Source organism: Triticum aestivum, chromosome 5D (genome assembly GCF_018294505.1).
Source record: "Triticum aestivum cultivar Chinese Spring chromosome 5D, IWGSC CS RefSeq v2.1, whole genome shotgun sequence".
Taxonomy (NCBI): Eukaryota; Viridiplantae; Streptophyta; class Magnoliopsida; order Poales; family Poaceae; genus Triticum; species Triticum aestivum.
The window spans coordinates 131,515,052-131,537,260 of record NC_057808.1 but is presented as its reverse complement, the minus strand read 5'-3'; the positions used below and the strand labels follow the sequence as shown (position 1 = coordinate 131,537,260).

Sequence of the window (22,209 nt, the reverse complement as noted above, 5' to 3'; positions counted from 1 at the left end):
TGATCTGGTCTTGAGTTTAGCTTTAGCTATCCTCTGGCAAGTCTTGCTGCCGGGAAGGCTACCATTGCCTGTGCATAAGTCTGGGTTATTAAAGAACCAATTCTTAATACACCGCCAATATGTTGCACCCGAATTTTGGCCTTCCTTAAGAGGAACACGCTTCGCTCGGTGGAGTACTGGATCGCGACGTGGAGGTGGTTGTTGTTGTTGCAACATGCAGCAGAGGCAGCAGGCGGTGGTAGATGCACGAGCACTTCAGCGAACATGGCATCCAACTTGGTGTCAATTGTCTTCTCGATGTCATCTATCCTCTCTAGTGCCTTGCCAAAGCTGCTCATCAAGTCTTGCACCTGTTCACCCAACATTTGCTGAAATTTATCATGTAACGCCTTGTTCGTCATGTTCTCCCAGTCACTCTCGTCAGCTTGTGATCCTGTCATGGTTAGCATCAATAGAAACACACAAGAATATGCTCCTACAGACTACTAGGGAGTGGTGGTGGTGGTGGTGGTGTTGTGGAGAGTCACATATCCATCAAGCGAATCTCAAATTCTTACCAGTTCTTACCAAGCAGCAGGTGGTGATCAGCTACCGTTGTAGTCAAAACACCTCAAAGCTTGGATAGAGCGATTACCAGGAGGAGTCAAACGCACGACGTAGATATATGTGCAGCTAGGATGACTTATAATATGGTAGCAAAAATGTCAGCAATAATCAATTCAGAGATGCAAAGTTGAATAAACGATCAACAACGGTATTGTGCTGGTCCTAGGCTAGACCGTGCTAGAGACGCGAGCCTAGAACACTAAAAAATCACGGCGTTGCACGTAAACAAGGGAGGAGCACACTCTGAAAAAAATTGCTCTTTTTTTAATTTTTTGCTCCGCAACAATTTTTTTCCAAATAGTCTACCAATGGTCTAAAACCTGCCTAGTTAGAATTTTCCAGACTTAGTTTTTTTAAATAGAACTATTTTTCTTGTACAGGGAGCACAGAAGTTTGGGAGTCCGGCTTGGTCACGACTTGTACTAGGACGTGATCTGCAAATCAATAACTAGAAAGCGAATATTGGACTTGGACTAGGATTGGTGGTGGAGATGAATCTGGTGGAACCCAGACTACTGGTGGATATGTATCGGGTGGAACATGAACTAGGTATGAAGAACAAATGCGAGCTAAACTAGGAAAACTGGTAAAATCTCACCGAGCAACCTAGAAATCTGATACCACTTGATAGGGGCAAAGGTGTCCCGTCTTTCGATGAGATGGTGGTTATCGTTTTGGTAGAAATGGACTTTTGCGATCCGACTACGAACGTGCGAAGACGTCGCGCCTTAGCAATCGCTAAACCAACTCCGAGAGGTTATTGACCATCCGGAGCACACTCAACCTGACCCCGAAGGTCTATTTCTTGCACGCAAACGAAGAACAAGCAAGAAACTGAAATTGCAATCTAAATATTGCGAATTTAAGAGGAAAGCTTTATTAATTAAAGTGGGGTTCTGTGACGTCTTGGTCTGATCGTTGAACACAAACGAAGTACGCGAGTTGCAGCTATAGCAAACTTTAATATAAACAAAACCCAAAGTCTAAATGGTGCCTTAAGGGCTCTATTTTAAGGGAAAAGAGAGGGGATTTCGTCCCTCCTTGGCAAGGTGGGACTAAAACACCTCCTAAGTCGTTTCCCCTACAATACGGACTCTAAAAATAGTCTACAAGTAGTATTTCGAAATTACATGGGTGTGGCCCAAAAATAAGGTGGCACAACACTTATATTAAGCTATGGACGAAATTTATGAAAGGGCATCTTGTATATTTTGTCAATGTCCTTGTACGTCATCATGGTGGCTCCAAAGTGCTGAAAACTCCACCAGAAACTCCGTTCTTGTTCCCCTTGTGCATGCCATCATCTCGATGCTTGATTATGCTCTAATGTTCATCCTTCTTGTCCAAGCTAGGCCTTTCGTTTGTAAGCAAAAAAAACGAACAATTTAGGCAGCATCATATTCTCATGAACATTACAATCGTTACCAAGAGACGTAAGTACCTAGTAATTTAATTGGCGTTCGCGAGCTCTAGTAATTGGTCCCATGTAAGTAATAGCAGGGATTGTGGGTGTAACTGTGGTAGTGATGTCCTCGTCATAGTGTTTACACCCCTAAGGTTGTTAAAGGTCCAGTTGATAATTGGCATTTAATTCGTTAACAAAGACTTGCCAAAGCCTTTGCCGTAGTGCACATCCTCTCGTGGGTTTGATAAATCGGTGCCACTTCTTGAGGAAAAGGCAGGGAACCTTTCTGCTATCCAAACCAGATCTTAAAAGGCATCAGCGCGCGTGATACGTGGCTGCGACACGTATGCACATATCTTCATTCGGCTCCACCCACACATAATCATATTCAAGTGGATAGGTGACATATACTTAACTATCCGTTCACATATGTCGAGCAGATTATAGTTGTGGTGATGACTTCAGAACCATCGAGAACGCTTTACTACACAAACTCCGCCTCCACTTAGTTTAGTACCTTTTTACTTCCGGATTTTACCTTTCTGTTCGTTGCTTTGATAAAACCCTTTTTATTCTTTTTCCTAGCAAGAGATTAAAACAGACTATTTTTAAACTCCAGTCTGGGTGTACCAAACTGCGTAAGTGACAAGTAGTTGCGGGGTTAGTGGCGCCTTCCTATTCGCTCCCCTTACCGTGAAATTACTACAAAGCCATGTGCACTTGCAGGACACCAAGCATTTTCTAGCGTCGTTGCCGGGAGCATAGCACTTGGTCATTACCTACCCGCTCACATATAGTTTATTTTTGTTTGTTGCTATTTATCTTTTTTTTTTCTTTAATCCAAAAATATATATAAAAAAAATCTTGCTATATGTCCTCCTAGATGTCATTGTAGGAACTGAAGTTGCTACAAGAGAGGAAATCAAGAAGAGAGAAAGGGTTTATGAACAATACTGATATTCTCTTTAAGTTATTGAAGTGGATGATAGACTGAGGGTGTTGGATTATTGTGCTCAAAGTATATTTGAATTCCCTACATTTTGTGAGCATTGCAAATCCAATAACCATATGAGCTTTAGCTGCAAATTCCATCCTAACCATGGGGTAGCATCATATAACCGTGATCACTACCCCTTTGATTATGCTGAAACTATTGAGATAATATTATATTTTAGAACCTCTGAAATTATGACAACGGTAAATGAGCTCTCTATACACCACAAAGAGGTCTTGAAGCATATGAGCTTATTGGAGAGTGTCCATGACTGGGCTTCAACTTGGTTCCACTGTTGACATGAACCACGGGAGGGACATCATACAGGTCGGGCGGGAGCAGCGACGAGGCCGGCAGCCACACCAGAGTTGCCTTTCATGGCAAGTACATAGGTGGCCGGCGCGGTCGTGGGTGCGAGGTGATTCGGCGGCGGTAAATTTCAACAGGGCAGTTGGGGTTCACACAACAGCCATTAGAGGCGCTACAAACATACAACACAAGTAGCAAAAAAAATTGGGATTTTTTGGCCCAAAATGACTGTTCTAGGGCACGGCAGGCATCTGTTGCATGTTGGAGATGCTGTTACACATTTATACTCCTACAGCATAACCACACACATACAACAAAAACGTTTCATGCCACAACCATATCATATTGATGTTCTGGCCAGCATTAACAAAATAAGAACATCATCGATTTCAGTGCCATGAAGATCTACTGCTCTAGACCATTCTTGAGCCAAGAACAACTCAAGCTGATATGCAAGAAGCAGATCTTATACAGGAACCATCTGCACATATACTTATCCACTTCAGGTAACATCAGGTTACTTGCTATTCCACAAACCTATATTATAAGATGAAAAAGGAATACAAAACAGGGGTAGAGAAACGGGTTGGACACGGAGCATACTGCTGCTCCTACATTGTGGGGATAGCGCGGTTGCAGTGCCCGTAAGGCAGAGAATCTGGGGGATAGCTCGGCGCGGTGTTCCGGCGCGGCCAGCGAGCATCAAGGTTCCAGCTTCAGGGAGACAACTCGGGACTGTCGGTTCCGCTTTGCCGCCCTCACAAACACCACTGATAGGCAAGATGGTGCCCACCATGGCCTCCGGACTTCTTGCTCCCCTTTCAGGCAGGCAACTGTGGATCAAATTAGCAGGAGTCAGACAGAGCAATCTTCCAAGTGTGGACACACAACCAATGGAGTATGATGTTCATCTATCAATAAAATACAACAGATCTACGTATTTGAATCATGTCAAATTCATTTATGCAGCTCATTTACACCAAACCAAGATGCTGAAAAGAACCGATCTATATATTAGCATCATAAACTTGCGGCCAAAAAATGTATTTACTGATGAAAGCTAACAGAACAGAAAGCAAATTGGCAGCTGAACCGTGCTGGCACAACTGTTTTCCACAAGACTCAGCTCACACTCTAAGCTTTCACTAAGCTTTTATGTAGCATGAAGAGGCAATACCAACTAATTGAGCTTGAGCTCAAAAAGAAAAGAGCAGTGGTGAGAGAAATAGGGTTGCACTCCGATTGACTGCATGGTGCATCATACAGTCAAATGAAAACTAATGAGCAAAATATGAAAGAAACAAGTACTGAAATGGTTATCACAGTAGCAGAGATGATTTATAGATGCTCTCAAGGAAGAAACAGGAATATACCAACCTTTAATGCGCCTCAACTCTTTGCACAATGTGATAAAGTCTCCCCATTTCATATGGCACCGCCTGATAAACCGCAGAATCTGCTCGGTAGTAAACATCGACAAGCTCTCCAGATACTCTCCATTGACACTATTTTCTTCAAAAACTTGTCTGTAGCCACCAAGATTTATCTCTTCAAGCCACAAGCCGACGTCCTGAAAGAAAACAATAACCTTATTAGGTGAATACCCTTTAGCTTTTGCGTCTGACAGTGGTTCAAATTTAAATCAGAAGACAGATGGGTAGCAAGATCAGTTAGAACAAATGCAGACAGTCAAACATAAAGAATGAATCAAGAAAGAAATTTAGAGTCAATGCCCTTTAAGAGGGTTGAATGAAATGCCTATCTAAATTTAAAGCGACCAAACCCAGATCATACCATTGGCTACTGGTGATTATGAAAAAATAATGCAGATCCAAATTCAGTAACCAACTTGTGGGCATGTCAAACAAGCATACAGCTGTGAGCACGCAGAGCACCAAGATGGTCCACTCCAAAGAAAAATAAAACAGCACCAACAATTCCCAACCTTCATTTTTTCCCACAAAATCGTGTTGCTTAGTTTGGGAAAACTTCCTAGCATGGCTATTTTACCAACTAAACTAGCTGCCTTGTGAAGCAATTCTAGGAGTGATTGTAGTTTTGTAGTGTAGTCTATCATTTTAGTGAAATAGAGCTAGGATTGCCGGGCAGAAGTCATCTAGCCAATTTTTCACTCCATGTTGCCAGTTTTTCAGAAGACAGGAGCGCCTTAAAGGTGCGAAAGAAATGATCATTCAACAAGGCAATCTTTTTTCCTAAATCCAAACAATACATAGCAATTTAACGAAGAATTCGGAACTCATTATGCTAAAATTTAGGAGCTAGTTTGAAATCTTACCAATAGAACGAAAAGGTAGAATACGTCCCAAACGACATGGCATAAAAAACCGTTCCCAGGGATCTAAAGTTCATCTCATCAAAGTTAAGACCGGCTTCATCCAAGTATCAAACACAACACGTGGTCAATACAAGACACGCCAAAGTAAGGCTCAATTATAGCCCAATCCCATTCTGGCTCAGTGCCAGGCCTGAGTACAATGCAGCCTGGGAAATGTTTCGGAAGTGATATATAGTGCTCATGGTCGGAAGAGTATCACTTGGTTACTCAAATTGTTGATATTGATTTAATTATTTGCCATGATGACAAAGCAAAGGGGAACCAAGTATCACTCTCACGACATGAGCTCACCATACCCCCTCACTATGTACTTCTAAGAGAATGGGCCAGGACATACGGAGAGGTAGTTAGGTACTCACGAATATTTATCTTTTGCATAAAATTGAGTAGAAACCACCATCAAGCATCACAACAGATCATCAAACGGATTCCAAATAGTGGACTAAATTATCTCAAGAAGGGTTGAGGACAAACAAGATGAAACTAAAGAACTAAAACACTGCCCACAAAATCGATAAAGCGTTGTAGGGGCAAATTTGTATGAATCCAAAGAAAGAATCAGACTGTTAAAGCTCCTAGGAATGTTTACGAAGTAAGCTGCAGAACGAAAATACAGTGAATTTCAACAAAGTTGGCAGTCAAGTAACGACGGAAACAGAAGAGGAAAACCACCGTCACTACAGATTAGCACCTCGACAGTCCATATGAAGAAATCAAGCGGCTCCGGAGACCTCCCACGGCTCATCTCCCTCCTCCCGTCAGCCAACCCCACTGCAAGACCCAACCCAAGGTTCAGTGTCAGATCTAGATGGTGTGGCGCGTGCGCACCGGCGCACCCAACATTAGCTCAAGTTAGTTCAAGACTAATAATTCCTTGATGAATAACCAAAATCCCATACCGAAAGAAACGATGCCCGAGATCGCGGACGGGGTGGAGACGGCAGGGACGCGACGGGAGTAGAAGGGGAACGGCGATGGAGTCGAGATGAGCGTGAGAGGCGGAGCGGTTGGGTGGGTGAGGCGCGGCGGTGAAGCGAAGCTACTGCACGACGGGAGATATAGAGCACGGTGGTGGTGGACTGTAGGAGAGGATTGGAGCTTGAGTAGAGCAGAGCAGGAGAGCAGCGTTGGGGAAAGAGGAAGGGATCGATCGGGGTGGGAGGAAGAGGAAAGCTACGGGAGTGAGGATAGGAAAAGTCAGCTGCTGCACAGAGATGGATTGTGACGGCTGGGATCGTTTGGCCGACATGATTGGTGGTAGACGTTGGGGATATTCACTGTTTTTTTTTCGCGAATACGCAAAGATTGGGTATCATTCCATTATTAGAGTCCAGAGTAAAATGAAGCCTCATCAGGCGTTTGGATTCTTGACCGTCGGATCTCGCTCCCGAACAAATCCTCTCCGTCGGATCTCCAGATGAACAAATCCAGGTCGTCGGATCTCGCTCTGGAGTGACCAAGGCCGTCGGATCGAACCGAGCTGCCACCGCGTGTAATTTTCAGAGCTCGCAGAGGGCAAGGGTGGAATTTCACGTGTGTGTGTGTGGCTGGTGTGGATGGCTGGGTTTCACGTATGGGTGAGGAGGGTTCCCGATTGGTTGTAACCGCGTCGGCCTCCTCTCCTCCTCTCCTCACTTCCCCCTTCCTTTTTCTCCTTCCCTAACCCTAGCTCTCTCTCCAACATGTCGCCGACGCTACCCGTCCTCCCTTGCCCTCGCGGTGCAGCAGGCGAGGGCGGCCCTGAACCAGGCGCCCCCGACGGGCGGCGAGGAGGCGAGGAGGGGCGCCTCTGCGAGGCCCCCATCGGCGCCGACGGCGGGGCGGCTTGAGGCACGAGGCGCAGCACGAGGCGAGGGCGCGCGCGCCGCGGAGGAGCAATAGGAGGAGCGCGAGGGCGAGCAGCGTGGCGTGCGCGGCGGCGGCCTCCGTGAGGCTCGCTCTCACGTCCACGCGCGCCCGCGATTTCCCCCTCCCTGCTTCTGCCGTCGACGCGGGTCCTCTCCATCAGCCCCCTCTCGCCGCCCCCGACACCCCTTCTCCTCTAGCGCCAGGAGGGAAGGACCCACTTCCTCGTCCAGGTGAGCCCCCCGTCGGCCGCGAATTCCTCTGGTTTCTCTGTTGTCTCCGGTTATCTCTGAGTAATCTCGTGCTTTCCTTTTCTTGGGGATGATGCAGTTCTTGACGGACAAGGGGGTCATCCCAACACCCGAGGAGTAGGAGACGAGGGAGCAGGTCATCCGCGAGCTCAAGAAGGTATTGGGACATGGAGATTCCGGCTTGGAAAAATCGGATATTGCAGGCATGTGCGTCAGGCTGGAGTTCCTGATTTGTTCTGTTTTCGCTTCTTGCTCTTGCAGATTGTGACGGATTGGGCCAAGGCGGTGGCGTGTGAGGAGAGGGTTCCCCCGAGGCGAGGGACGGCTGCGGTCCTGACCTATGGTTCTTACACGTTAGGGGTAAGCAAGAACGCAAGATATTTGCAAATGTGTGGCCATGGTTTCTTTGAATATTTGCGAAAATGATTGTTAGTTTCATGCAATTTGGAGCCGCTGTACATGTGAATCAAAACCTACTGGCAGCGTTTTACTTACATTTTGATTTTACATTTTCTATGGTCTTCATATACAAGACGAATTTAAAACGACATCTCATTTAAACTCCTATAAGATCAACATATGCATCTGCAATTGATGAAGTTTCATAGGATTGGTGGACTGGTCTAGGTAGAGAAGTAGAGTAGATAATGTGCATAGCTCTTTTGCCGCAGTTAATATATGATTGATTAATTGCCACATGAGAGATTACCAAAGAACAAACCTCTCTGTTACTTCATTTACGTGATCCTCTTAGCAGCACACAAGATGTCTGATGTAACATGATTATTTTTAGGCATAGCTCAACTTTTGAAGGACATTGTTCATTATAATGTTTTCTAAGTATTAGTTTTCAGGGATGATTGTAGCTGGATCCAGTCTGTAGTTGTTCTTGGAGACATACTGAGTTCATCCATCCCACTAATTAACTAGAGCAAGTTGAGCCAAGATATAGAAGTTATTTGTTCTTGCTTGCTTTTTCTTATGTTTATATTCAGGCCTAACTTCACCAATCTGTTGTTCCTTTATTTTCTAACTCTTATATGTATATATTTTTCTTCAGGGTTTGGACATCAATGCTATATTTCTCAATTTTGTGGCTTTCGTACCATTCTCATTGGGAATGATTGTCCTGTGTGATCTATCATGGTTATTCTCTTCAGCATCCAGTCCTATGCTAGCAAGAGTGATGACACAAGTGGATATGCCAAGCAAATATGTCCTGCTTGGATCATATATGCTTCTGTAACAACACTGATTCAGGTAGACAGTTATAAATTTACTAAAAAAAGAAATAAGCTTTCTATACACTGATAAATAGAGCATTGGTGCACTCGCTCAATTCTGAAATTATTCATATTTATGGCTTAGTATAGTATACAAGTGATTTTTATCTGATTCAAAACACTACACTTTGTTGCTGTTGCAATCAGCATAATGGTCTTTCTTTTAGATATTATTGAAGCTGTCTAAACAACATGTGCTTTTGCGGATACAGATTGATACCTCCTGTTAATTGGCTGGTGGCAGTGGCGACGCATCAAGGTGCAAGGTAGCGGCAGCAAGTTCATACTACGGGAAAGGAAGATCTCCTACTATTTTTTATGCTCCATGACATAGGTGAGCTGCCACTTTCTTCCCACATGTTTGTGCTGATCAAGTAACGCCCAGAATAAATTGTGATTGCGATTAGTATCTATAGATATTGGCCATTGGATTAGTATCTGTAGATATTGGCCATTGGCTACATTTGTCAGTACTATCATTCTACTCGCTTATGTAGCAGCCACTAATGTGGTTCTTTGTTGCTTCTTTGCAGATATTTGATTAAGTCAAAGGCAACAGGACTATCTGATATGTTATCGACGTCTAAAACCCATCTTAAGTTTTGTATCTTATTGATTCTGTCATTTACTCTGGTAAAAAGTGTTAATGATGGAGAAATGGGTGAGTTAAATAATGCAAACCAGCAAACAAAATGTTGTTTCCACACAAAAATTGCTTTGCTTTAAAATTTTGCTCTGTATATGTTCGACGCTTGGATTAGTTACGTGTGCATCTAACCTAAGTTTGTATATCATGACGATCATCACTTCTAAGTGAATATTGTCTATTACCAGTCAAATGTACCTATCTATTCTGTTTGCATTTCACCTGCCTTTATATGATGTTTGTCGGGTTAGTTAAAACGGACTGTATGGGGTGCGGCTGGCAGTATGTCACGCCCAAGATGCGACCCTATCCTAAAGGAACTCAACGGTCCCACCAAGGATAGAAGCGCATCTTGAAGACGCTTTTGCAAGGTGGATATCATCACATCAACATTACAATATTTGGGGATACATACAAGGCATACCAATGCCGCAAGAATACATCAATACATCATACAAGAGATCAACATCCGTCTACGGATGAAACATAAACAGAAACTCAAACGACATCCACCCTGCTAGCCCAGGCTGCCGACCTGGAACCTATCCCCTGATCGAAGAAGAAGCAGAAGAAGAACTCCAAACAAGTAAACATCGCTCTCGCGTCATGATCATCGCACACCCTGTACCTGCAACTGGTGGTGTAGTAATCTGTGAGCCACGAGGACTCAGCAACCATTACCATGGGTATCAAGACTAGCAAAGCTTAATGGGAAAGGAAAGGATAAAGTGGTGAGGTTGCAGCAGCGACTAAGCATGATATGGTGGCTAACTTACGCAAACAAGAGCGAGAAGAGAAGCAAAGGAACGGTCGTGAAACTAGCAATGATCAAGAAGTGATCCTGAACTCCTACTTACGGCAAACATAACACAGAAACCGTGTTCACTTCCCGGACTCCGCCGAGAAGAGACCATCACGGCTACACACGCGGTTGATGCGTTTTAATTAAGGTCAAGTGTCAAGTTATCTACTACCGGATATTAACAAATTCCCATCTGCCACATAACCGCGGGCACGGCTTTCGAAAGATAATACCCTGCAGGGGTGTCCCAACTTAGCCCATGATAAGCTCTCACGGTCAACGAAGGATATTCCTTCTCCCGGGAAGACCCGATCAGTCTCGGAATCCCGGTTACAAGACATTTCGACAATGGTAAAAGAAAACCAGCAAAGCCGCCCGATGCGCCGACATCCCGATAGGAGCTGCACATATCCCGTTCTCAGGGCAACACCGGATGAGCAATCCGTACAACTAAAACCAGACCTCAAGTTTCCCCGAGGTGGCACTGCAAGGGGCTCTAGTTCGGACCAACACTTAGAGAAGCACTGGCCCGGGGGGGGGGTTAAAATAAGATGACCCTCGAGAGAGCGACTCCCCAGGGAAAGAAATAGGCTAGGCAAATGGTAAAACCAAGGTTGGGCCTTGCTGGAAGAGTTTTATTCAATGCGAACTGTCAAGGGGGTCCCATAAATCACCCAACCGTGTAAGGAACGCAAAATCCGGGAACATAACACCGGTATGATGGGAACTAGGGCGGCAAGAGTGGAACAAAACACCAGGCATAAGGCCGAGCATTCCACCCTTGCCAAATATATAGATGCATTAATAATATAAGAGATATTGTGATATCCCAACATAAACATAATCCAACATGGAGCAATCTTCATCTTCACCTGCAGCTAGCAACGCTATAAGAGGGGCTGAGCAAAGCGGTAACATAGCCAAACAACGGTTTGCTAGGAAGCGTGACAAAGGTTAGAGGTTCATGGCAATTTGGGAGGCTTGAAGGACAAGTGAATAGGTAGCGCAGTAAAGCGATAGAACGAAGCAACTAGCATAGCAATGATAGTAATGAGATCCAAGGTGACGGTCATCTTGCCTGAAATCCCGCTAGGAAGAAGAACGAATCCATGAAGAAGATGAAGCCACGAAGACGAACGAATCCTCACGATCGCAACGACACGGGAACTATCGAGAAGAAGCACACAACAAGGTAAACACACCACACATGAACAAGACATGATGCTCAAACAAGAATGATGCATGACGAGGCTATATGAAGCTACTCATGATAAGAGATGATGCATGCAAGACCAACACATCAAGGCAAGTTTAAATGAGGCCAGAAACAACACATAACAATTCCGGTAAGTCCTCATATGCAAATTTCAAAATTGGTCCAGAACTGAACAAGCATTAAGTTGAAGTTGTTAAACAGCAAGTTAAAGAGCACCATGATGATCTACACGAAATTCTAGTCAAGTTACATATAAAGTTCATTAGATTCGGAGCTACGGTCTAGAAGATATGATCAAGACAAGATAAACATGGCATTGATGCAAAAAGCATACAAACATCAAGCAAACACCTCAAAACAAGGATGTAACATGATAATATGAGACTACATACGATTCTAAGCAAGTTTCATGTAGAGCATGCTCAAAACGGAGCAACGGTGCAACACATACACTCCAAACAATACAGAGCAACAATCTGTCCAAAACAGCAACTAGGCATAATGCAAGCATCAAAACAATAGGCTACAGCAACTCAACATGAAAAAAAAGGCATGGACATGATGTACAGGTAAAGCACAACAAAACATGGACACTGAGCTATCTCCAGAAATCACTAGAACATGCTCAAAAGGACATGGCAAGATTGCAAATAATAACAGGTTCACAGACTTAGAGAAATTACTGGACATGACAGAAACAGCATCAGGTTACAATGTTCAGAGCACGAAATCAACATGCTACAGGAACTTAACATGGAACAACAAGGCATGGAAGTGTTCTACTAAAAGCACATGACAAAAATCCCTTACTGACCATAATCCAAAAAGGACCATAAGATATGATGGCAAGCATGTAAACATAGCAAGTTCCGTTATCAGGTTTCAGACTTAGCAGAAAACAGAGCATGGCAGAAATATTAATATGTAGGCCTCTTTGTGAGCTTGATGCACTCACTACAGAGCAATGCATGACAAAACAAGCATACCTACAGCAAGATGGCATGTTTATTAAGCTAACCATGGCAAGAGTATAAGCATAGCATGTATGGATCGACTACAATAAGCTTGGCAAGATTGCATATCATGTTAAGGATCTGCCAGAAATATTTTATAGCAAAAGTAGAGCAAGATTGAGTTATGCTATGGCACTTCATAATTGCAAACAAGGGCAGTAATGGATCAATTACAACTATATCTACAAAACATCCTTACTGAACATCTCCAAAATATGCATGGATCCCTCTGTAACATCAAGTTTACATGGCAAAAAAATTACAGCAGACAAGGACTTGGAGAAATCACTCTCTGAAATCAGAAACATTACGGAGCCTACTTTGCATGCTTGTGCTAGTCACCACAGAGATCACAAAAATACATGGACTACACCACTCGAAAGATGGCATGGCATACTTCAAAACACATGTAGAGCTCATGCTCAAAAGATGCACGGATTAAATGATACAAAAATGACAAAACTCCAAGTTCTGATAAGAACCAGAGAATAACAGCAACTAGCCCTCTTCCAACAGAGATTTGGGCATCAAGATGACCACTAATGAACATGGTGCAATTGAACAAAATGAAGAGCATCACGAGATGAACAATTTGACATATCATATATGCAAAATGGATCTACGAGCAGAAAGTTACGCTAGGTCAAACAAGTGCACATAATATGGGAAAAACTGGGACTTAGGAATTATTTCAAGGTCAACCTGCGGGCACTGTAGATCGGGATCGAGGGCGCCGCTCGAGCACGGGCTCGGGCTCGCCGGGGCTAGCCAGAGGAGAGGGAGAGGGCGAGGTGCGGTGGAGGAGGGGGGAACGCCGGCGGCGGCGGGCGGCGCGCCGGCGACCGGACGGCGGCGGAGGGAGGAGCTACGGGCGGCGGCCATGGCGGCTTGGGGCAAGGCGCGGCCAGGCGGCGGCCGGCGCCGGCGAAGGCGGCGAGGCGGCGAGCGGGACGCGGCGGCGAGGGCGATGGCCGGCGCAGGAGCGAGGGCACGCCGGCGGGCGAGCGGGAGCCGAGAGGCGGCGGAGCGGGGCGCGGCCGGGCGGGCCTGCACGGGCGGCGGCGCGGACGGGATGGGCCCCTCGGGCCCGGCTGCGGGCCGCGCGGGCCGGCGGCGGCGGAGGAAAGAGAGGCGGGGTGAGGTGGCACGCGCTGGTTGGCTGAGGCGGCGGGGAAGGCGACGTGGCAGCCTGCTATTGGCTGGAGTGAGGTGGCGGGTGGACATGTCCGGCACGGAGGAATTCGTCCGCCGGCGCGAGGTGAAAGACGCTAGGGTATCATCTGCGCGAAAAACTCGGGAGAGACACACATATATAGGTAGAGGGAGCTAGGAGAGTCCAAACGAGGTGCGGTTTTCGCCCACGCGATCGTGATCGAATGAACGAGAGCATGGCGGAGACTTAGAGGGGTTTTGGGGCTGTTGAGGGGGGGTTTGCTGGACACTCGAATTGACTTCGCGGATGCCCGGTTAACCGTTGGAGTACCAAACGACCTCCAAATGGAACGAAACTTGACCGGTGGTCTCCGGGTGGTATACTAGGGCCTCTTGACAAGCCTCGGTCCATTTCGAGAAGGTTTGACACCCGCACACGAAAGAAAACAAGAGGGGTGCACCGGAGGAGATAGGAGCGCCGGATTGCAAAACGGACAACGGGGAAAATGCTCGGATGCTCGAGACGAACACGTATGCGAATGCGATGCACATGATGACATGGTATGAAATACAGATGATGACATGGTAAAATGCAACACGCAAGCAAATGACATGGCAATGACAGCGAATAACTGGCAGACACGAGGCGCGTCGGATCCGGGGCGTTACACAGTAGGTGCCTCGCCTCCTCTGATTCACCCTGCTGCACCTCTTTTCCATCCTCTGATTCACCCTACTGTGCAGTAGGTGCCTCGCCTCCTCGGCACTCAACAAGAGCCAAGGTGAGCTGCTGTCTGTTCTCTGCCCATAATGTTTATCCATTTTGTATGTTTTTCTCCATAGTTGTTAATCATTTAATCCCGCACTGGATTGGGTGGTAGCATTGTCTACTGGATGCTTACCAATGGAATCATCTGGGCTAAGAAAATGTACTCTATTTTGATCTCTGATGCCACAATTTCCTAATATTAAGTAGTGATGCTTATATGGCTACATTATGTCTGATGTGAACTTTTGCCATGTACTGTAGTAATATTTAGTCATTGTGAGATGCAGATTTCCAGAAATATCAAGGGGTTGGGATATTGCATATTTAGGCCTGAATTTTTTCTTGCCAAAACTGTTGTACATATAGCGATTTCTTCAACTTCTGTATGGTAGTAACTATGGCTGAAAGACCAGCTCACTTTTGTTCTGAATTGCATAATTAGTACTTACATTACAGCTCTGAAAGGTTCTCACCTAATTTATGCTTCTAATAAAACTGGGAATATACTCATCTGGCTACATTCATGTGATGTTATAGTTATTTATTTTGTAATATTCATGTGTTGTTTCATTCCTTGGAACTCATTAACATATTTATTTATTTATTTATTTTTGTTATAGATTATTTACATGTTCAAGTAGCTTAATTTTCTGATAGACATATTTGGAAACAGGCGGGACATGGCAGGGGTTTGATTTCTTGGATCATTCTGCTCTCCTGCTAACAAGATTGAGGAACAAAGGAAGTTATGGGGAATAACTGGTCATGTTGTTAGTGAGAAAAGATCGATCAAGTCAGCAAGAAGAAAATAGAGGAAAATTATGAGGCGCCGTGGGTAGTGACTCAAGCGTTGTGTGTGCGTATTTGGTTCATTGGTTGGTTTCTGGTTATACTTTGGGAGGCCAAATTGGGGTCTGACGAGTTCAGCTAGCTTTCTAATCGCAGAGGCTAAATTGCGAGTTCCAGAGTTCTCTTCTCCCTACTCCCACAGAGGTCAGTGTCAAGCTCCAATCTTTAGATAATGTACTTGTTGGCGTTTGCAACCATATCAGTCATAAGTCCGCAAAGCGTATGTTTTTGTAGCTTCGATTTGTGTGAGGTTGCTATGTATTTGAGATGTATTTGTATTAGTTGAGTCGTGCAGCAGAATTACCACCATCGATTAGAATTAGATAAAATCTGACAAATTAAATGTATTGATGCTTTGTTGAGTCTACTACTAATACTAATAGGATTGCAATGTGTTTTTACTGGAAAGCTGTTGTAGCCTATCTTTTTTTTTGCGGGTGAGTTGTAGGATATAGGATTCCTTAGATCTAAGGTATTTTTCTATTGCATTTTATTACTATGTTATTTTACATTATGATGATCTTTCTGCTATCCGTATGTACCATGTTTTAGATCTTTCGGATATTTTGCCTTCTCTTGTGCTGTACTTTTGTTAAGACTTTGCTGCAGATGTCGATCACTACTTTGGCTGAACTTGTCCCGGGAATTAGCACTGTCACGGTTCGTATTTTCGTCTCGCGAATGTGGCAACATCATGGGTCCACTGATGTTGGGCCCATAAAGCACACCGACTTTGTCTTTCTGGACGCTGATGTAGTTGATCTGTCCTTATGACTTGTGTTGCTTGCCATTTTTATCCTTTCGTGTTGTTTGATGCATTAAAGTTTTACATTGCACATGACTAGACAGTGTTGATAACAGATCATTCGCATGTCTGATGCTGCTGAAACTCTTAAAGGTGATTTCTACAATCCTATTTTGTTACTATCTGCAACCATTACTTTAAGCAACTCCGCGCGATAGTTATGGCTTGATTTTGAAGTTCTTTTTGCACGTCTCCCTGTTTAGGGAGATGTATGTGTGTTCTTGAAATTGTTGTACTCGTGTGAGTTCAGTTGTTGAACCAATACATAATAGTGATTGAACTTGGATTTTTTGCTTCGTATTGATTTGGAAGTTATACATAAATACCCACGTGTATGTTTTTTTATTCAGCAAAGTGAACATCTATACTCAAAATTTTCAATGTCAGATTACTATCCACAACTATATGCTTTTTGTCGAAGTATGATGGTTAGCTTGAATTATTGCATCTTGATTATGTGCCATTTTTCTTTTGATCATTTTCTTACAATATGAAAATTCTTGCTTAAATTTTGAGTTGTTTAGGCTAATGTTTCTTTTTTGATTTTGAGTTAGTTTTCCTTTTCCATAGGATGGCTATGATAGAAAAAAAACATTGTATACTATCATGGTAAATTATATGTTGCTGCATAATTTGTTCAGATAGTGTTTTATCTGTAGCCTGCAGGCTTTGAGCATTTGCCAACTGAGCTTGTATTTCTGTTCAAGTACGGAAAGATAACCAGACTCACCTTTGCATATATTTTTGCGACAAAATTGAATATGTACTGAACTTGCGCTCAATATGTTCATGTTTGTGTTCCAGTGGGAAGCTTTTTTTGGTAACTGATATTTGATTCCATATTATCTTTTTTTGTAAGTAGTGCATGTTCGTGTTTGTATATTAATGTTCCTGTTAAATTCCTGCAAGATAGCCATACTCATCTTCGCATATACTGTTTTCTGAAAAGAATTGAATCATGTACTGAACTTGCACTAATTATGTTCGTGTTTGTGTTTCAACCGGAAGCAAAATTCATTGCTGTTAATTCAATGCAAGGTAACCAGACTCACCTTTGCATATGTATTTTAGTTGAAAGAAAATTGAACCATATCTGCTGGGTACCGACAAGGGCATCTATTGGTTCCTTCTGTTACTTTATTCAGCTTCTGTTGGCTTCGTTTCCGTCTGCCCTTCCTGATTAAGATGTGCGCTATCTCCTGATTCCATCGGTGCAGCGGGCAGCTAGAAAGGGGGGCATGGCAGCATCCGGGGACTCCCAACCCTCACGAGCTTGGACCCTCGCCGCCTCCTGCGCTTCTCGGACCCTCTCATGTTCCTCATTGGTGTCCGCAGCCACACCAGTGCTGCCCCAACTCCCGCGCCATCAAGCCCATTTCCCTCGCCCCTAACCTAGGGTTGGGAGAGCTCGTTGTCGTCTGCCTCATTGGCCCACCTACTGCGCACCAGGGAGGAGCTTTTCCCTGGGAAGACGCATATATCATTGCTGTTCCATCAGGAGAAGGGCACCATCACCCAGCCACCCAGGTTGCTCTCTCTCTCCGTCTCTCTGATGTCAACTTGATTTCCTCTTTTTTTAGTACTGTAGGTTGTGCTTATCAAATTGCAATTGTTTATGGTGTTTTCTTAATATACGTTTCTGGAATCTAATCTCTTTTTGCTGAATTAGTTGTTGTGGTCACAACTTAATCTTTTTGCATGTATTCACTGAAGGAGGCTTGCGGGTTTACCTTAAGCATCTTATCTTAAACAATGGTCAACATTAACTATTCGGTTAGGCACCCAGTAGAGGTTTACCTATCATTGTATCAAGGAGCTTACTGTTTCCATTTGCTCAGCTAAGTTTTGAGATATTCCATAAAATTATCTAATTGTAATGCTTTTATGATGCATGACTAATATCTTGTGATGTGGCTTTCTTGTATCCCATTTGCCCTGCTGCTCCTGAAAGAGATACCATTTTGTTGGTGTTTACTAGTTAATCCTTTTGCATATTTTTATGGATGGATACTCGATGTGCTCGGTTCATATCGTTGCTGATACTTGCCTTCTCTTGCTAATTTCCCAAATCATGCACATAGCTATTTTAGTATGGGTTAGGCAATATCCCTTTGTAAAAAGGTATATATGTATGTCACCTTTTGTATGAGCGAAATATTCATCAGCATTGTAGTGGACATATGCTCTTTGTACTAAATTTGATGTTTTCTACTGAACTATATTTAGCTTGTAATGGATTTTGATTCTTTGTACCAGACTAATGCTTCCCTGAGAAATAGCAGACGCTGGATCATTGCCTTAGACAGTCTTCCTCATGCGTCGTTGAGAAATCATTTTTTGTACCACCTTCATTGCAATTCCTCATGTGTCTTTGAGAAATCCTAATGCTGGATCAGTGGCTCAATTTTTCTTTTTGTATCTATTTGGCGCCGCTCTACCTATACCTTTTTTTCTACCACCTTCATTGCAATTATGAATACAACATTTGGTCGGACATAAGGTTGGACTGCTTTGAGTTGTTTACATGGCTCGCTTTGAGTTGTTTTAATTTTGATGAAAATGCCCGTTGGATTGTTGCATCCTAATGTTGTTCTTACATCTTTGATTTGATACCTTTATTACCAGGTTGGATACGACCGCACCCGGCAGGGGCGCGGGGTGCGGCAAGCCGCAGTTTCCATCTAGTTGCATTGATAGGAGGGTTGAAAAAGTACAAGAAGGGATGACTGCAGTGACCACGCGTACACAAGCCGGCGTCGACTCAAGTAGCTGGAGCAGTTAGGGGAGGGACTACTTGTCCCCGATACATTGAGCTGGAACCTATCTCTCAGAGATCATGTTCGCCAAGCCGTTGGCGCCGACGCTAGCCCACAGGCGAGCGTCTTCCTGAATGGATTGAAGTAGACTTGCGGCGGAGGGTTGTAACTAATCGAAGACGCACCCATTCCGGTGCTTCCAGATTGCCCAAGCGGTGAGGCCTATGGTGGAGTTTACTCTTTTTCGTAGAGCTGTGGGTGATGCAGAGCAGGTGTCAATCCACCATCCCGCGAATGGTGTGTTCGGGCTTGGGATCGTTGCAGTCGATCGGCACAAAGAGAGGACCTCGTGCCATATTTGGCGGGAGAAGGGGCAAGCAACGAATAGGTGGTGCATGTCCTCGGTGGCCTGGTCACAAAGCACACACCGGGCGTTGTGAGGCAATCCTCGTCGGGCGAGGCGGTCGGCTGTCCAGCACCGATCCTGCAAGGCAAGCCAGATGAAGACCTTGATGCGTAGAGGGGCCCATGTCTTTCAAGTAAGCTTCCATGAAGCGTCAGTCATAGAACCATGGAAGAGCGCAAGGTAGCAGGACTTGGCGGAGTAGACACCGGACTCTGTCCACTTCCAGCGCAGCACATCCTGCCCGGCCGCGAGGGTTGTGTTCTGCAAAGTAGGCCAGAGGTCGACGTACTGAACAAGGGCGGCTGGGCCGAGTGCGCCGGCAATATCACGCACCCACGCACGCCGGGCAGGCCCTCAGCCACCTTCCGGTCGCGGCGATGGCATCTAGATACCATTGAGAACACCAGAGGTGCGAGCTCACAGATGGCCTTGCCCTCGATCCAGGAATCGGTCCAAAACTTGCATGAACGGCCATCACGCACCTCCCAGATGGTGGAGGCTCTGAAAATCTGCATGGACGTCGGGTCGTGAGGGAGGTGAAGCTGACTCCAGGGGTGCAAAGCGTCGGTACGCTGGAGCCATAGCCACCGGGTGCGCAGGGCGACACCAACGCGCTGTAGGTCACGAATTCCCATGCCACCGAGGAAGGTGGGGTGGCACACTCGGTCCCAATTCATGCAACATTGTCCTCCGCGTGCATCCTTGCGGCCAACCCAAAGGAAGCCTCGAATGATCCGGTTAACCCGAGCGAGGATTGCCTTGTTGACGGCGATGGCGACGAGGATGTGTATGGGCAAGGCGCAGAGGACGTGCCTACAGAGCGCGAGGTGATCCCCGAGGGAGAGCATGGACCCTAGCAAGTGGAAAGCTTCTTCTCAAGTTTGTCGACGAGCGGCATGAGATCGATCGTCGAGGGCTTGCGGATGGAGAGCGGGAGGCCGAGGTACTTCACCGAGAAGTGGGCAATCAGGCATGCCATCCCAGCCACGATCGTGGCAACGTGCTCCTCGGTGCACTGGATGGGCGAGGCTGACCACTTGGCGAAGTTTGTGCGGGGCCCTGAAGCCTTGCCGAAGATGTCGAGCAAGCAACAAATGGTGCAGATGTCGCGGCTGTCGGGGTGGCAGAAAATGACGACATCATCCGCATAGAGGGAGACACTCGATACCAAGTGCCTCGTGGTTAACCGCTGGAGGAGGCCTCGCTCGACAGCTCGCTGGAGAAGCGAGTTGAGCACGTCGATGACAATGACGAAGAGCATTGGGGAGATAGGGTCCCCTTGCCGCAGCCTGCATGCATGAAGAATTGGCAGCCCGGGGACGCCATTGACGAGCACACGCGTGGACGCGGTGGATAGCAAACTGGAGATCCACCCGCACCAGCGGTTTCCAAAGCCTAGGTGCCGAAGTGTGTCGAGCAGAAAAGGCCACGCCACCGAGTCGAATGCCCTCGTGATGTCGAGCTTGAGAAGCATCCGCAGCATCTTGAGGTTATGAAGAAGCCTAGCCGTTTGTTGGACGAGGAAGAAATTGTCGTGGATGCTCCGGTCGGCAATAAACACGCTCTGATTTGTGGAAACCATCTTGCCCAAGTGCGGTGCCAGCCGGAGAGAGAGCGCCTTCACGAACAGCTTCGCGATGAGATGAATGAGACTAATGGGCCGATAGTCAAAGAGGGACACCGCATCTTACTTCTTAGGAAGAAGAGTGAGGAGCGCCTCATTGAGCCGCTGGAAACCACGCCCGTTGAGTGTATAGAGTTTGTCGAAGACAGCGCAGATGTCATGCTTGATCACGTCCCAAGCACTCTGGAGAAATTCGGCGGTAAATCCATCGGGGCCTGGCGCCTTCCCAAGCGGCAAGCTCTTGACAGCAGCCCAAATCTCATCCTTAGAGAAAGGCACGTCGAGGCCGGAGAGGTCGAAGGGGCCGGTGTGGACTGTAGAAAGATCGATGGAGAAAGGGCGTGGCTCCGCCGTTCCAAGAATTCTGGTGAAGTGATGGTAGGCGGCTTCAGCAAGCGCGGCCGGGGCGGAGACGGAGGTGTCTCCCACACGCAGCTCCAAGATTCGGTTCTTCTGCTTGCGGTGTGCAGCGTGCACACGGAAGAACTTTTCGCAGCCAGGAAAGCCTGACATGCTGGAGCGAGATCGAACGCTCGAGCGAAGCAAGGCCAAGATAGGCCCCTTTGAGGCGTCAACGCAGCCAAGCCTCGGCTGGAGAGAGGGGTCGCAGATCCTGAGCCGCATCGAGGCGCGCAATCAGCTCGCGAGCAACCAAAAGCTGCCGGGACACGTCCCCAATCTTCGCGCTCCAGCTTTGAAGGCGTCGGGCGGTGGTCTTAAGCCGCGCCACCATTCGGTGGAACGGGTCCGACTCATCAACCGCGGTAGCCCAAGCCTCGAGCATGACCTACATGTAGCCATCGGTGAGCGGCTAGAATGTCTCGAAGTGGAATCTCTTGGTGCCCGACGAGCGCGCGGTGCAGTCCAAGAGAAGAGGCGCGCGATCGGATGCCGCGGAGGAGAGGCGGCAGAGCATGCAGTGGGGGTGGAGCGCCTCCCACGCAGAGTTGCAGAGGGACTTGTCGATGCGCGTGAGGGTCGGAGTTCCGCGCTCACTCGACCACGTATAACGCCTCCCATGCAGGTAGATACCGGCAGCTCCTCGTCGACGAGGAAGCGGCGGAAGCGGGACATGACATGATGGTTGAGCCTGCAGTTATTGTTGTCCGCCGCCCGGCGATC

The 22,209-nt window shown here is 46.2% G+C and overlaps 1 protein-coding gene and 1 long non-coding RNA gene across 2 annotated transcripts; one reads left to right on the top strand and one right to left on the bottom strand.

The window, feature by feature from the left end:
- Positions 1-3,575: 3,575 nt before the first annotated feature.
- On the bottom strand, positions 3,576-6,880 carry LOC123119884 (uncharacterized). The gene is made up of 4 exons (XM_044539847.1): positions 6,570-6,880; positions 6,362-6,441; positions 4,692-4,884; positions 3,576-4,147 (listed from the first exon to the last, which is right to left on the bottom strand). Exons 2-4 carry the CDS (start codon positions 6,413-6,415, stop codon positions 4,017-4,019), a joined length of 378 nt encoding a protein of 125 aa, XP_044395782.1. The 5' UTR covers positions 6,416-6,441; positions 6,570-6,880; the 3' UTR covers positions 3,576-4,016.
- A 992-nt stretch (positions 6,881-7,872) lies between these two features.
- On the top strand, positions 7,873-9,748 carry LOC123124483 (uncharacterized). Its single transcript, XR_006461092.1, has 5 exons — positions 7,873-7,923; positions 8,028-8,126; positions 8,827-9,026; positions 9,262-9,383; positions 9,583-9,748. It is a non-coding gene; the product is annotated as an uncharacterized lncRNA (long non-coding RNA).
- Positions 9,749-22,209: the final 12,461 nt, after the last annotated feature.